Source organism: Notechis scutatus, chromosome 3, assembly GCF_049901735.1.
Source record: "Notechis scutatus isolate UNSWTSFEM ecotype Mainland chromosome 3, rNotScu1.2, whole genome shotgun sequence".
NCBI classification, from domain to species: Eukaryota; Metazoa; Chordata; class Lepidosauria; order Squamata; family Elapidae; genus Notechis; species Notechis scutatus.
In genome coordinates, this window is record NC_142011.1 from 210,407,670 (window position 1) to 210,422,918 (window position 15,249).

Sequence of the window (15,249 nt, forward strand, 5' to 3'; positions counted from 1 at the left end):
TGGGAGGTATGCCTCCATGGGGGGGAACGGGGGGGGCTTTTAACGTCCATCTCCTGAAAGCTGGAAGGCGAGGGGAGCTTACTTGGAACTCCTTCTCCAAGATGTCATGTCTCTGAAGCCAGGCGGACTCTGCGGCTGCACTTTCCTTCCTCGCTGGCTGCACAGAAAGAGGGTCATTGGTAGCTGGGCACAGAATTCTTGGGTGGGGCTCAGAAAGCGCATTTCTCTTGGGGAGGTAAAAGACACCCCCCCACCACCACACACACACACAGAGATGAGTTGCATTCGTGGTCCACCTCTGAGATTCACCCCACCCCCACCCCCCACCCCTTCCGGCTTGAAGTGGGAGCTGGGTGGGCCCTGAGGGGCGACAGGAGGAAGAGCCAGCCGGGAACTGACGGCCGAGGAGCAAACCCCCGTTTCTATTCGCAGCTCCGAGAGCCAAGGCGGCTGCATGCTGAGCCCGGGCGGAGGGGCAGACGGGGGCTACCTGTTGCTGCTGCAGCTGATCGTAAAGGTGCTTCTTCTCCGCTTCTGCCCGAGTTCTCTGGCGCTCCAGCTCTTGCAGCTCCTCCTCCAGGGGGCGGATCTGGTCTTGTAAGTGGAGGTCCCTGCAACGTTTGCGGGGCAGGGATGCTTCCGAGGGCCGCCTGGCTGGACTGCTGGATTCTGAGGCCAGGGACCCCCAGGCCCCTCCTTTTAGGGCACCCTGTGCTCAGCCAGCAACGGAGGCCCAGCCGCAGAAGAGTGCCCCCCCAAGGAAATTACCCCAGGGGAAATAGGTCTTTTCCCCCCTTGAAAATGTTTCCCTTCTCCAAGAAGCTTCTTCAGTTCCCAGAAAGTCCAGCTTTCCAAATCCAGTTCAGCTTCTTGGAGGAAAAACAAAACTCTTTCCAGGGGAAAAACCCAGGAAAGTCCACTTGGAAAAGCTCCCCTCGCAAGAAAGCATGAAGTGGGTGGGGGGAGAACCTCCGCGGACGGGAGACCCCGTTTCCTGCTCTCACCCCAAAGGCGGCTTTACGCCCCGAGAGCAACGTTTGACATGAAGAACCCTTGGGGGGGGCTTCCCTCCCACCCTCCCTGCTGGAGCCCCTGCCCGGGGAAGAGGGAGGCGCCACCTGATGATGTCGGTGATGCTGAAGCTGTCCGTCTTGGTGCAGACGAAGGCCAGGCTCCCATAGAGGCCGTCCATAAACAGTTGCCGGCGGAAGTTGGCACTCAGCAGCTCTTTGGCCGTCTTGTCGTCCACGGCTCGCGTGATGCTGGCAGTCACCCACACGGCACTGCAGTCCTTCAGGTACTGGGGGGAAGTGGGGGGAAGCAGGGAAGCTGTTGCTCCAGGATGCCCAGCCTTCCAGCCTCGGCCGCCCCCGAATGAGCCACAGGCGGCCCTCCATTTACAACAGATCATTCAAAGTTGTGACGGCACTGATAAAAAGGGGGCTTAGGACTGTTTTTTTAACCCAACTGTTGCAAAATTCCACGGGGTCCCCTGACCCAAATCCAGGCGTTTGGCAACTGACTCGTACTTACGACACGTCCTGGGGTCACGTGATCCCCTTTTGCGACCTCTTGGCAAGCCAAGTCAACGAGGAACCAAGATTCACTGAACAACCGTGTTACTAAGCTTACAGTTGCACTGATTCACTTAACAACTGTGGCACAAAAGGTCGTAAGTGGGGTAAAACTCACTTAGCAACCGTCTTACTTAGCAACGGAAATTTTGGGCTCCATTGTGGTGGTAAGTCAAGGACTGCCTGCCGCGTAACCCTTGCAAGGCTGCCCAAGGAACGGAAGGCCCCGCAATCTCTTCCCAGAACTGAACCGCTCTGGCGACGAAGAAGCGGGTGGCCCCAGAGCAGAGGGAGGAGGGCGCCTACCTCTCGGGCTGTCGTGTCCCGAGCCGCGTTGGAGTCCCGGGTCCCAGGCAGGTCCACCAGCACCGCTCCCGTCCTCAGGACCTCCGCCGTGGCCACCCGGATCCTCACACACTTCACGATGGGCCAGAACTCCCCGCCTTTCATCTCACGCAAGTTGTCGGTATGAGAATCGATGAACTTCTCGATTTCCATGCGAAAGTCGGCGGCCTAGAAAGTCAACCAGCCAGCCGGGACGTGAGACTTTTGGAAGGCCTCCGGATTTAGCTTAAGAACCGTCTGAACACTTCCGTACAAAACCACCCTTTTTTATGCGTGTCCCACCCGGGACGTGTTAGGAATATAAGTCACCTAACAGGTATTTGGGTTAGAAATATATAAACCAGGATAAACATTTTAGTACTATATGTTTAAGGGAATGCAAGAGCATGCAATTGGGTGTGGTTTCTCAAATGGCCATAAGATGGAGCCAGAAACTTGGATTGTTTCAGTCTTAGTCTCAGAAGAGAGTGTGTCTCAGTGAGTATCTCTGTTTCCTTCTGTTGGAAAGTATGGCCGTTGCTCCATTTCTTCTAATTGACTGATATTAATGGATTTAATGTAAGTCTGATACCGAACTGTTTTTGACACTGGACTTTGATATTTGGATTATCCCTGGAATGAAAACTGACTGATTTTACCTGTGAATGACTTTGGATTGCTTATTTTGGACTTTGCTTAAACCTTTCTGGAAGTAAAAAAAAACTACATTTACTGTACAGTGTATCTGTGTGCTCTGTGTGTATTATTCCAACACTCCTCTCTATACGTCTCCCTGTTTGCGCTCATTCTCCTAACGGGGAATTACCCCAACAGGACGTGGCTCAGGAACCACCGTAGTGGCTCTCACAGTGGATTGGCTCTGGTGGGACTCAGGTGAAGGAGGAAGCCCCGGGCCTCTCGCCCAGTTGACTCCCTCGGAGAAAGCCTGGGATCCTTCCGGAGCCACTGCTGAGGGTCGGCTGCAGGGCCGAGACCCTTCCACGGAGCTCCCTGAAGTAGCAAGAGGAGGGGAAGCCCAGGGCTGTTTCCCCAAGTGGTGCTCCGAGGCCCAGCCCTGCCCCGTGTCATTTCATCGCCTCTCTCTCTCTCTAGGGAATGCTGAAAGAGGCCAACGGGGACTTGGGGGGAGGGTGGTTCCCCAGGAGCGCCTCTCCACCCCACAGGCCACCAGAGAGGCGCCCTAGAAGCACTTGGGGGCTGTCAGGCCCAGTGCAGCCCATCCAGAGCTCAGGTGGCAACCCTGGCAGCTGCCCCATTTCTTGCCAGCATTCGGCCCGTCTCGGGCCGAATGCTGGCAAGAAATGGGGCAGCTGCCAGGGTTGCCACCTGAGCTCTGGATGGGGCTGCACTTGCTCTGGGCTTTTGTAGATCAGCGGGCACCGGCCGTTCGCTTTGGGTCTGGAATACTGTCCTTGAGCCTGGCTGGGGCTGCCCTTGAGGGCCTTCCGGGGCTTCAGTCGATACGGAAAAATGACTTTTGCCACCCAACATCTTTGCTGTGGAGCTGCGCTGCCCCCCACCCGCCCCGCTTGTTTCCAGGCGCAATTCAGGGTGCTGCTTTTCGCCTACCCAGCTCTACACAATGCCTGAACTAGCAGCTGCCCATCCTGTGTGGGCAAAGGGCGGGGGGGGGGCTCAGGCCGAGGGGTCCAGCAAGGGGCCTTCGTTTCTTGCAACGTTCGGGAGGCTGACTGGCATTGCTTTCATGGGGTGCTTTTAAGGACGGAGGAGGCCCTGCGGATATCGTGGGGCTGAATCCCCAGGAGCCTTTTTCCTCCGGATGCCTTTTCAATGTAGCCTTTTCACCTTTTCGGCTCTTTCCTCTAAACCCCTTAGGATCGGCTGGACTGAGAGGGGCGCTGAAGTCGCGGCCACAAGCAGGTAAGAGACCCAAGTCCAAAGTCCCGCCCTGAGCTCTCCTGCTCCCACCAAGCCCGTCTTCTTCCTTGCCGCCCCCAACGCCACTTGGGCAGGGGAGCCCCGGCAGCAGCTTCGCTTACCGTCTCGGCAGAAATGCGCTTGACCGTCCCGAGGTGTTGGGTCACCCCCAGAGTGTCCTCCAGCTGGTCCAGCTCGTCCACTCTCCCATAGACGGCCTTCACCCGGCTGTAGGCAGCCCCGGCCTCCGTCTTGCGATCCGGGCAGCGCTTCCTCAGGATGCCGGCTTTGTCCTTCATGTCCTCCAGGAGGGCTGCCAGCTCCTGCTCCCACTCCTGGGGGGGGAGGAACACGAGAGGGAAGGGGCTCCAGGAGGCCCCCTCTGCAGCCGGGTCACCCCGTGGCCTGGCCCTGCCCAACGCAGCCCGGCAGCGCCTACCTCCCGGGAGAGGAACTCCACCTCGGCTTCGTACGGGCTGCCCTCTGCGGCCCTGGAGATCTCCACCACCACCGCGGTGCAGGCTCTCATGGCCGAGGTGGGCAGCATGGCCTCCTCGTCCAGCAGGGCGTTGAGCAAGCAGCTCTTGCCGGCCCCCGTGTTCCCCACCACGGCTATGTGGGTCTGGGGCATCTTGGTCGCCTTCTGGAGGGCAGCAATCTGGTCCCTTGCAGGAGGGGAGGAAAGGGAGCATCAAGCCATGCCCTGGCACCCAGCGCCTCCCCGCCCACCCCGCTCCCTCTCTCACCTGCCCAGCTCAGCCTTTCTCCGGCGTGGCCACTTTAATTGGCTCTAAGCCACTTTAAGGCAGGTGCACTTCAACCCCTAGAATTGAACCTGGCTGGCTGGGGAATTCTAGCGCAGGTTTAGAACTGGGCCGCACACGCGGCGGGCATTTGCACTCACAGGTCTATTTGTGTGAGAGTAGCGTGCGCCCACTGCTGATGCAAATGAAGCTGTACGCTCTTGCACGCCTGCCACTCCCACACAACCATCCCCTCCCCCACCCTTTAACCTGGAAATAAGGAGGAATTTTCTGACAGGGAGAACAATCAACCCCTGGAACAGAAGTTTCGCCTTCGGAAGTTGTGGGAGCTTCATCATCCCTGGAGGCTTTCAAGAAGAGACTGGGCTGCCATCGGTCAGGAAGGGTGTAGGGTCTCCTGCTTGTGTGTGTGGGTTGGACTAGATGACCTATAAGGTCCCTTCCAACTCTGGTTATCTGTTACCCTCCCTACTGGTCTGCCAAGCCGGACAGTTTGGGGCCAGCTATTGCCGAGAGAGTGAGCTGGGGGTGTGCGGGGGTGTGTAAGTTGCTTTCATAAACAATGAGAGGAAGTACCTCCACTTCTCCACGTGGGCGTGGTCAAGGCCTTCTACTGCAGTCAGGGCCTGGAGGGTTTCTGCCAGCACCGACTGGCACTCCTGCAGCTGGAAGGCCACGTCTTGCTCGGAGGACGCCCACTCGGCCAGGCTGCGGCTGTGGGACTCTGTCTGAGCAGGAGGCTCTCTGGGGAGGGGGCCCTTTCCTCGGCCTCGGGGGTGCAGGACACGAGAAGGCGGCGGCCACGTGCAGGCACTCTGCATCCGAAGGCTCGCCCAGCCCAGCCTCCTCCGACTGGCAGGGGGCGCCAGGCTCTCGCCCTCCGAGGTCTGCCGGGGCCAAGGTCCTTCGGGCTGCTCGTCGGCCGAGGTCTTGGGGTCGTGCGAATGCCGGCAGACGGAGGGAGACAGCGGAGAAGAGGACGCGGGACACGAGAGGGGAGGCCAAGGCTGCTTCTTTGCTTCCTGGAAGCCCTGAGAGCGGAGCCCGGGCTCTGCCAAGGGACTCCGTGCCAGGGGGGACCCATCCCCTGCCGGGGCAAGGCCCCGCGAGCTCCTTCGTCCCCTGGGAAGCAGCCCGATGTGCCCGGGATCCCGGGGCTTCCTGGGAGGCCTGGTGGGGGCAGCCTGCCCCACCCCACGCAGCCCAGGCCCGCACAGGTCCTTCCCCGGAGGAGAGCCCCTCTCGCCAGCCTGGGAGGGGCGGAGAGTGGAGAGGGGGAGGACGCGCGGCCCCACAGGCGGCGGCGGCGGCGGCAGCAGCAGCTCGTCTTCCTGCACGGGCTCTTCCTTCACCAGGGGCCAAGCGGAGCCCTCGGCAGGAGCCGGGCCAGGGGGAGGGCAGGGAGGACCCTTCCCAGGGCTGCCACCCCCAGTGCAGAGGCCCCGGGGCTCTTCCCGAGGGGGAGGGGCTCCTTTCGCCTGCAGTCTTGGCCATCCGGTTCTCCGTCGCTCGGCTCCGTTTTCAGGGGGTCCCAACGCCCCACGCTTGGCTGCAGGAAGGTTTTGCTGCTGGATCCCCCGGGGATGGAGGGGGTGGGCTCCTCGGGCACTTTCCATACGGCCTGCGGGAATATTTTTAAAATGGAGGGAAAAGTCCGGTTTAAGGCAAAGCATCTCCTCCCCTTCCTCCGTCTCCCCCCCCGCTGGAAAAGGACCAGCAAGCGAAGGCCAGGCTGTTCCTCCGTGGGAAATCCCCCCGCAGCCCCCCAGGTCAGAGGTACCCTCCCTCCAGGACCAGCCCTGAACAAAGGAAGCAAGCACTCCTGGAGCCCCTCCCCCAAAGACCGAGGGCCCCAATCCTCTTTCCCTGGGGGAGGGGGGGTTCTCTTTGGGGGAGGGGCCGTGAACTTCTTGACTACTCTCCCATTTTTCTGGCTTCAGAGGTTCTCCCCAGCCCCCCCCCTTTCAAGCAGGGGTCTCTCCAAGCAGGGCCACTTTGAGCCTCGGGGGCTCCTAACTCCCAGCCTTCTGGGACTGGAGTCTTAAGGGGGCCAAGGCTGGGCGCCCCTGCTTGAAACTCTGCGGGGCTCTTGGGGGGTTCAGGGCCTCCTCCTCACGATCCCCCCATCCAGCAGGAACCGGCGCCAGAGGGGCAAGGAAGCAGCAATGCCCCACCAAGGCAGGGAGGGGAGCCGAGCCACAGACAGCCCACTAGACCCCTTGCTGCACTGATGAGGTTGCTTAGCTTGGTAATGAGATGTCTGCAAGCAGGGAAGCTAACCCAGAGAACTGCCCCCTCCCCCCCCCACATTCCCAATCTAGCGGTTCTTCCCTGAGCTACGCGTCCGTTTGGCACCAGGACCACCTTCAAAGTTTAAGAAAGAGAGGAAAAATAAATAAGTTGGGGGGGGGGTCAAGTATTCCACGTCAAAGCCCTCCTTCTACGAAGCCAAGCAGGCCTTGGCTGGGGGAAGCAATTATGGTCACAAGTGGTGACAGACGTTAAGTGAGATATTTAACGAATGTGCCGGTTGTTAAGTAAAGCACAGGCCTCCCAAGTCCTCTCCCACTGCCCCCCAAACCCCCCGAGCCCCACCCTCCCACCCCGGCGGGCCCTAGGCTGAAAATCCCCCCCCTCCTCCCTCACCTGTGGAAGGTCCCTGGAGCCCTCCTGCAGGCCGGGGGTCCCTGGGCTGGGGGGGGGGGCTGCCTCCCGTAAGACGCCGTCCTTTTCTGCCAATCCCTTAGCGGAGCCTGCGCAGCGCTGCGAAATCACGCTGAGAAGGACGGCCGCTTACCGGAGGCAGCCCCAGCAGGAGGACTCCGGAGCCCTTCCACAGGTCCGCGTGTGAGGGGGCCCAGCCGGGTGAGGCCTGGGGGTCCCTTTGGGCCAGGGTGGGAGGCCGGGGGGTTTCCTTCGCTGCAGTGGGTCGCAAGGGCAAATGGCCGCAGCGGTAGCTTTCGGGGGTGGATGGACCTGTTGTAACTGAATAGCCGTTCAGTGACCGGTCGTCTCTCCAGGATTACCTGTCAAGAAAGGGCCACTAAAGGGTCTTCCTAACCACCCCTGCTCCTCCCTTCTGTGAGCCCACCCTGAGGAAGGGGCTTCCCGACTGCAGCTGCTGCTTCGCCCGGCCAGCGCCCCGCCCTGCCCAGAAAGGCCGTTGGGCGGCTCCCCCTCCCTCCGGAAGCAGCCCCACGGCCCCCGGGAACCGGAGAGAGGCCAAGGCGGCTGCTGGGCTGCCTGTCCCTGCCCCCTCCCTGCTCAGGAGGGCAGTCCTCGACTTACAGCAGCTCACTTAGTGACCGTTTGAAGGGACAATAGCAGTGGGAAAAGGGACTGGTGGTGGCGCTTTTCTCCCTCACGCTCATCTCGGGACCCTCCTCCTGGTCCCACCACCCACCCTGGGCCCTTGGCAAGTCCCTCCTCCTACTCAGGGCGGCTGCAGCGTCCAGGGCTCACATGGTCGCCAGTTGGGACTTTCGGACAAGCCAAGTGGATGGGGAAGCCGGATTCACTTAACGACCGGGCTACTAACTCAACAACTGCAGTGATTCACTTAACAGCGGTGGCAAGGAAGGTCGTCAGATGGGGCCAAACCCACTTAAGCACTGGCTCACTTAGCAACAGAGGTTTTGTGCTCAATTATGGTTGTAAGCTTTCCAACGGCCTTCTGGCCTTCACCTGTTCTGGTGCAGCAGCTGCCGGAGTTGCCCTTGGTGAGGTGGGAGACGACAGGAATCGGGTTCAGGGGTAAATGAACCAGAGGGGACGGTAGAGGTGGCCTTCCCAGGCCCCAGGGCCAAGGGAGGAGGGCTGGGCAGTGGGGACGTTACCTGGGTCAGGAGAGCCTCCAGGGCTGCCTTGGGCCGGCATCCCCCTCCGATTGGCCTCAGCTGCCTTCTCCGGGGGGCTCCCAGGGTCCTCTCGGCAGGCAGAGCCACCAGGCCCACCTCCTCCGTCCAGTTCTCCATGCTGCAGCCGATGGCCGGGAGCCTCCTGCTCAAGCGGACAGAGGGGGCGGGCAGACTCCGGCCGGGGGTCCCTTGCGGCAGCCGGGCTGTCTTCCGGCCACGGCACGGCCACGTCCAGAAATATCCCCGGGCGTTCATCGGAGGCATAGTACCAGTCGGTTTCCAAGAGGCAGCTAGAGCCTTCAGAGCAGCTGTCCAGCGCTTGGTCCGAATTGCTCCAGTGTGGACTGGGAGAAGGTTCGTAGCTTTGGGAACTGGCGGTGATGTCCAAGGAGGAAGGGGTGTCCCACTCCTCTTCCCAAGGCCCCTCCACCAGTGCTGCATTTAGCGACTCGGCAGGAGAGCTGCAACCCGAGTCCCCCAGCGCTGAGCCCACCTCCATGGGGAAGGGCTCCTCCTCGAAGTAGTAGAAGCCTCCCTGCCCGGGGGCCCCTGAGCCTTTGCTCTCTTCCTTGGTGGAGGAGCCGGAGGCGGCTGACCGGCCTCCAGGGGACACAGGTGCATCTTCAGAGATGCGGGCACCCTCCGCTTCCTCCCCTTTGGGTGAGCCAGGCCCATCACCGCCCCGGCTTCCCCTGGGGCCTCCTGCGCCCCCCCCTTCCGACTGGCAGCCGATCCCCTTTGCGGCTGCAGTTTCTGAAGACGGAGCTTCTTCGGCTTCCCCCTTTCAGGTGCATCGGAGTCAACGTTGCTTTTAAAGTAATTTCTCACTATCTGAGCAAGAGCTTCTCCGGTTTCTTTCCGTGGGGTCGGAGCACAGAGGGACTCGGTTCCTGCACTGATCCAGGAAATTCTCTATTGTTTTGCCAAATTGCTCGACGCTCTCCCTCAGATGAGGAGGAGGAGGAGGCGCCACAGGAGATGCCGCTGGGTCACTCCCAGGGCCCCGAACAGAAGCCAAATCCTCCCGGAAGAGCTTCTTTGGGTGACAGGCAGCGCCTTCCAAATCCAAGTCCCCGTTTTGAGGTCTTTTCCTAGGAGGAGAGCGGTTTGGTTTCTCTTCTTCGCAGGGCTCCGAGCACCCGAAGCCTCCTCTGTGCCCGGCAGAGGCCTCTGGGTCCTTGCCCAGCCGGCAGGCACTTTCTGGGGCCGGCAGCCTGTTGGCGTCCTCAGGCACCATCCTGGCCTTCTGAGCGTATCCACCTTTCCCTGACTGGGGACTGCTGGACGCCTCTCTTGCCGGAGGCCCTTTAACGGCGTCTCCAAGAGGTGAAGCCACAGTTACCGTGCCTGGCTGCCCAGGAAGCCTGCCAGCCACAGGCCCGCTCCCTTGGACCAAGTCCAGACTGGCATCTTCTGGGAAGCCCTTCCAGGCAACCCTGCCGTCTTCTGCTGGTTCTGAAGCGGAGTCCAAAGGGGGCTTTTCAGGCTGACCGGCCAGGTTGACAGGATCCGGCTCCATCTCCTCCCCACCTGCTTCCACCGGTGCTTCGGATGCTCTTTTCCGGCTCTTTCCTGAATGGGGGGGCTCTTCGGCCTCTGTCCCTGCGGTGGAAGACGCAGCCCCCCTTCCAGGACTGCCTTGGTCACAACGGGAGGAGGGTTGGCCCTCCGGGCTCATCTCCAGGGTCATCTCCGTGCCCTTCGGTGGCCCAGCCCTGGTCTCTGGCACGGCCAGGTCAGCTGGTCTTCGGGTGGCTGATTCCTCAGTCGGTTCCCTAAAGGCTTCCCTGCTCTCGGTCGCATTAGCTGCCTGTTCAGCTGGGTCCAACCGGGAGGCGTCCCTTCCTCCATGAAGATCATCCGTCTTGGAAGGACCCAACTGGCCCGGCTCTCCTTTTTCCGCTTCAGCAACCTGACCACGGAGCCCATCATCCCCATCAGGCAACTGCAGGGCCCCATCAGAGTTGTCCATTGGCTCCACTGGGAGGTTGACAGCAACATCCCCAGGCTGTAGAAGGCCAACGCTTGGAAGGGGGAGCCCAGGAGGGCTGCCTCCTGCCTTGGCCATCTGGGCAGAACCACCCCTCTCCTCAGGAAGGAGGACATCTGGCCCAGGTTCTCCTGGAACAGGCAGGCTGATCCGTTCAACAGGGGCTTCTGGTTCCTCCGAAGCTCTGTCTCGGATCAGAGGGTCTTCCAGACGAAGCAACCTTCCCCCAACATCGGCTCCTTGGGATGCCCCTTCCAAACAGGTTTCCAGTCTCTCAGGCTCAACAGTATTAGGATTCGGTTCTTGGAGATCAACCACACAGGAAGAACCACTGGAGAATGCACTACCAGGCCCATTCAACGACCCCACCTGCCTAGGACTTGGATCCAAATCCCTCTTGGTGACAGCCGAAGGAGCGTTTGCCACAGGACTTGCCTCTCCCTCCACCTCCTCCTCCTCCTCCTCCTCTCCCATGGTGGTCTTCACTCCGCCTTCTTCATTCAGACCTGTAAACCGTTCATCCTTGGTGACATACTGACAACTCAAAAGGTGGCTACTCTCAGACACCGATCTCTCTCCTGCTTCATGTTGGCTGTTCAAAGAAGGTAGTTGTGTGCCCGCAAGTGAACAGTCCCCTAAGTGGGGAATTCTCCCCTCTTCAAGGCCCCCTCTAGAGGAATCCCCTTGTCTACCTGCCGAGCCCCAAAAGGACTGCTCTGGGCTGGGGCTTCTCGCGAGGGAGGCATCCGCAGCAGCAGAAGAGCCCTCCGCTTCCTCCTGCCCTACAAGGCACGTGGGGTCTTTCTCCAGGCCACCCTCAGCCTCTCGGTGCTGCTTGGCTGCATCTTCGTTGGCGGCTGCTGCTGCTGCTGAGGGGCTGATTGTGCTTCTCCTCCACTCCGATTCTTCCTCCCTGGGTGGATCCTTGGAGTCACCCTGAAGTTGTCCCTCACTGCCACTTTTGTAACTGGGTGGTCCCCCTCCAGGCAGCCCAACCACGGCAACACCAGTCACTCCCAGGGAAGAATCGTGGCTTTCACTCGCCTCATCTCCATCCTGTAGCCGGGAATCAGCCGCCACCTCACTCGAGTTGTTGCTGGACTCGGCACTTCTGGGGGTCTCAGGTTCCCATTTTCCCTCCATCACAGGCCCTTCCCCCCCTTGATCTTCAAAGAGGATCCTGTTGCTCTGGAAGAGGCCTTGCTCAGAAATCACTTCGCCCAAATTCTCGGGAGGTTCGGGAGCTGAAGTTTCCAAGGCCCCTGCGAGAACCTTGTTTCCCCAAAAAGGGCCTTGCTTGCAGCAAATCTGCTCCTTCAGGAGGCTCCGGCTGGTCTTTGGAATGGAGGTTTCTGTCTGCTGTGTCAGAAGCTCCCCTCCAGTCCTTGGGCTTTTCTCCTTGGCAGAATCTGCCCTTGGATTGCTCGCCAAGGACCAGGGTCTCCGGCTGTTTCTGCAGCAGCATCTCCCTGGCCTCCCAGGCCTTTGAGTCAGCGCCCTCAGCGCCCGGCTCCTGGCTTGTATCCAGGGCCTTGAAAGACTCTGCTGCTGCTACTTCCATCTCTCCAGGCTTCCCTCCATCAGTCCGCCTTCCCACTTCTGCACAAAGGTCCACCATGCTGGCCTTCTCGCAAACGCCTTCAGCGTCTGCTGGAATCGCAGAACTCATCGCTGGCTCAAGTTCTCTACCACCAAGATGGCCATCCAGGCCTTCTAAGCCCTCACCTGTGGGAGGTTCCATTTCCACCGCTTCACTGGCTGCAGCCTTTTGTGGAGAAGCCACTGTGAGGTCCACACCACCACGCGATGAATGCCCTGAAGGCAAAAGTGGGTTTCTCCTCTCAGAGTCCAACGTCTCCTGGCTCAAGATTTGGGTGGAAGAATCGTTCGTCGGCTCTTCCCCAGGAGGAAAATGGATCTCAGCCGTTCTCTTGGCGGAGTCATGTTGCTGAATGTGCCCCAGCTCAGAAACCTGGCTTTCCGCAGAGGGACCGACTGCCCCGCTTTCCGCTCCCTCTGCCACTTCTGCTTCTGCGGAGGAGAAAGAGGCCTCCGCTGGGTGCTTCTCCATCAGGTTCTCTTCGCGCTCCTCCACGGAGTCCCTCCTTACCTGAGCACGGCTCCCGGCCAGTTCAGCCACTTCCATTTCTTCCACTGGGCTCTCTGGCTCTGAAGCAAACGATTCCCCCAGACAAGCGGTGTCTTCCATGCTTGGGCAAAGATCCACCTGGGCCTGTTCCTCACCCGCTTCGCTAAGAGCTGGAGACTCTGGGCCAGAAACAGACCGAGCACAACCAGACTCGCTTTCCGTCTCCGTGGGAAAGGCGGGCGTGAGCTGCAGCGTTTCCTCCCAGGGCCCAGAGGCCTCTGCTGCTTTTGGGGAGCCATCGCGATCAGCCGCTTCAGATGCCTCTGAACAGGTGGGGCCGGGAAGGAGCGGAGGCACGCAGCCTCCCTCGGGATCACTTCCGGCAGCCTCGTGTGGAGGCAACCCTTGTGGAGGAGGCGTGTCACACTCCACGGTACTCTCACTGCTGCTGCTGCTGCGAGAAACGGAGTCGCCGGATTCTGGACTTTCCGGAGGAGACCCAGTGGCCGCAAAAGAGTTCTCGTCGGGAAGTGTGTAATCTGGTGAAGCGGAACGGAGAACCTGGGAGGCCCGTCTGCACGGAGCACTTAATGGAGGACGAGGTGAGGAAGGAAAGCTGCTTTTCTCGGATGCCTTCTCAGCCGTAAGTGGGGAAGAGGCGGAAAGCGCTGGGTTTGGTGGTGGGGCCAGAGCATCCTGGGGGCCATGCTGTGTGACAGAGCTTGCCAGAGGGGCCCGGCCTGGCAGCACCCCTGCTAGTGCCATCTGAGGAGGAGAAACGTTGCCCGCAAGTGCCAAGTTCGGGTTGCCTGGAGGTGAAACTCCTGCAGAAACCAAGTCGGGACCCTGCAGGAAAAAAGAAAACAGAGAGATCAGCAACGAACGCCCTCCACCTCTTCCGGATCTTCAGGGCAAAGGGAGGCCTCCTACCTAGGAGTCCCCAAATTTGTCACGCTCTCCTTCGCCTGCCAAATTAGCACCTTTTGCACGGGCTGCAACCGCAGCTCTCAGGCTCAGCCCCACCAGGTGGCTACTTCGGAAAGGATCCCACCCGCCCGGCCTCCTACACCGGGGGCTCCAACCTTGGCCCCTTTAAGCCTGGAGGACTTCAACTCCCAGAACTCCAGCTCCAAGGTTGGAGACCCCTGAATCAAGATGAATGGCCTCCAACTCAGCATGCTGGCTGGGGAATTCTGGGAGATGAAGTCCTCCGGGCTTAAGGTTGCCAGGGCGGGAGACCCCTGTCCTACACGGGTGGAACTCCACTTCCCACACTTAACAGACAACATTAATGCCCATCAACATTCGAGAAGTGTTGGAGATGGAGGTCCACGCCTAGACTATGATTCTATCCTAATTCTACTGTCAAGGGGGAAGGAATTTGCGAAAGAATAACAGAGTTGGAAGGGGACCTTGGAGACCCCTTGGAGACTCTGCTAGTCCGGGGGTCTCCAACCTTTCGGGGCGGGGGGGAGGGGATGGTTTGGCGCAAGCAGCAGGCGAGTGCACAGCTCCATTTGCGCAAGTGGCAGGGCACACACGGCCACCGCTCCCACAAATGGGGCTGCGTGTGCTCAGCTGCACACACGCTCCCCGGCGGCTTCTGCAGCCCAGTTCTGAACAGTAGTGGGCTGCAGCCCTTGGGGTTGGGGACCCCTGTTCTAGTCCAACCTCTGCTCAAGTAGCAGGAGAGCCGACACCATTCCGGACAAACGGTTGTCAAATCTCTTCTTGAAAACTTCCAGCATTGCAGAGCATTCAAAACTTCTGGAGGTGAGTTGTTCCACTGGTTAATTGTTCTCAGGGTCAGAAAATTCCTCCTTAGTTCCTTGAGGAGTTTCCATCCGTTGCTTCTTCTCCTGCCTTCTGGTGCTTTGGGGAACAGGGGGACCCCCTCTTCTTTGAGGCAACCCCCCGAGATATTGGAGACTGATATCATGTCACCCCTAGTCCTTCTGTTCACTAGACATGCCCAATTCCTGCAACTGTTCTTCACGTATTTTAGCCTCCAGTTCCCTAATCATCTTTGTGGCGTTTGCAGCAGACAATCTCTCCTGTGCCTGCCCAGTTTTTTTCTGCAGAGCAGAGAGACTGCAGAGGAAAGGATTACAAGAGAACAAGTAGGCGTGCGCACACAATGGGGAATCCACCAGGCTTTGCACGCCTGGGGCTGCAGGCGCCGTCGCCCCCCATTGTAGGCCTGCTTAGAATCCCTTCCTCTCCGTTAATTGTAAATGCAAACATTAGCTCCCTTCTGGTTAATTATCCCAGTTCCTGAGCAAGCGTTCCAAAGGGCACTGGAGTAGGACAAGGGGGAGCATGACCCAGGCACACCATTTCCCATCTAGCGACCACTTTGCCTAACAACAGATCTGCTGGTCTCAATTGTGGTCACTAAATGAGGACCACCTATATCAGATTTATGACCACTGACTCCTGAAGATCTTAGGCAGGGCTAGAACTCACTGTCTCCTGTTTTCCAGCCTGGCATCTCAACTACTAGACCAAACTGGCTCTTTCCTGTCAACACAACTTTATTTGTTGTGTCTAGCAGGAGATTGTTGTCGTTTGTTCAACGTGTTAAAGGGAAATAATGGGTTTCGTTTGATTCAGGAATTCAGCCGTTAACGGAAAACACACATTTGTCTTTCTCACTTTCAACAGTTGGGGGAAATTTCTCCCGTCTGCATAAGCGCTCTGCATCCGGCCAGGAGAGCAATCGCAATGCTCAAACTGAAAGAAAAAAAAGAAA

At 59.4% G+C, this 15,249-nt stretch overlaps 1 protein-coding gene across 1 annotated transcript in view; it reads right to left on the reverse strand.

Annotated features, from left to right (window-relative positions):
• The window catches only part of NUGGC (nuclear GTPase, germinal center associated), a 53,015-nt gene that overhangs the window by 24,643 nt on the left and 13,123 nt on the right, over positions 1–15,249 (reverse strand). The window contains exons 5-15 of the mRNA XM_087960096.1: positions 15,153–15,230; positions 11,706–13,343; positions 9,302–11,596; positions 8,398–9,199; positions 5,138–6,182; positions 4,237–4,462; positions 3,920–4,132; positions 1,881–2,087; positions 1,119–1,300; positions 491–611; positions 83–226 (exon numbers count right to left, since the gene is read on the reverse strand). Of these exons, the coding sequence (XP_087816222.1) occupies positions 83–226; positions 491–611; positions 1,119–1,300; positions 1,881–2,087; positions 3,920–4,132; positions 4,237–4,462; positions 5,138–6,182; positions 8,398–9,199; positions 9,302–11,596; positions 11,706–13,343; positions 15,153–15,230 (6,951 nt within the window). The remainder of the gene's footprint in view (positions 1–82; positions 227–490; positions 612–1,118; positions 1,301–1,880; positions 2,088–3,919; positions 4,133–4,236; positions 4,463–5,137; positions 6,183–8,397; positions 9,200–9,301; positions 11,597–11,705; positions 13,344–15,152; positions 15,231–15,249) is intronic.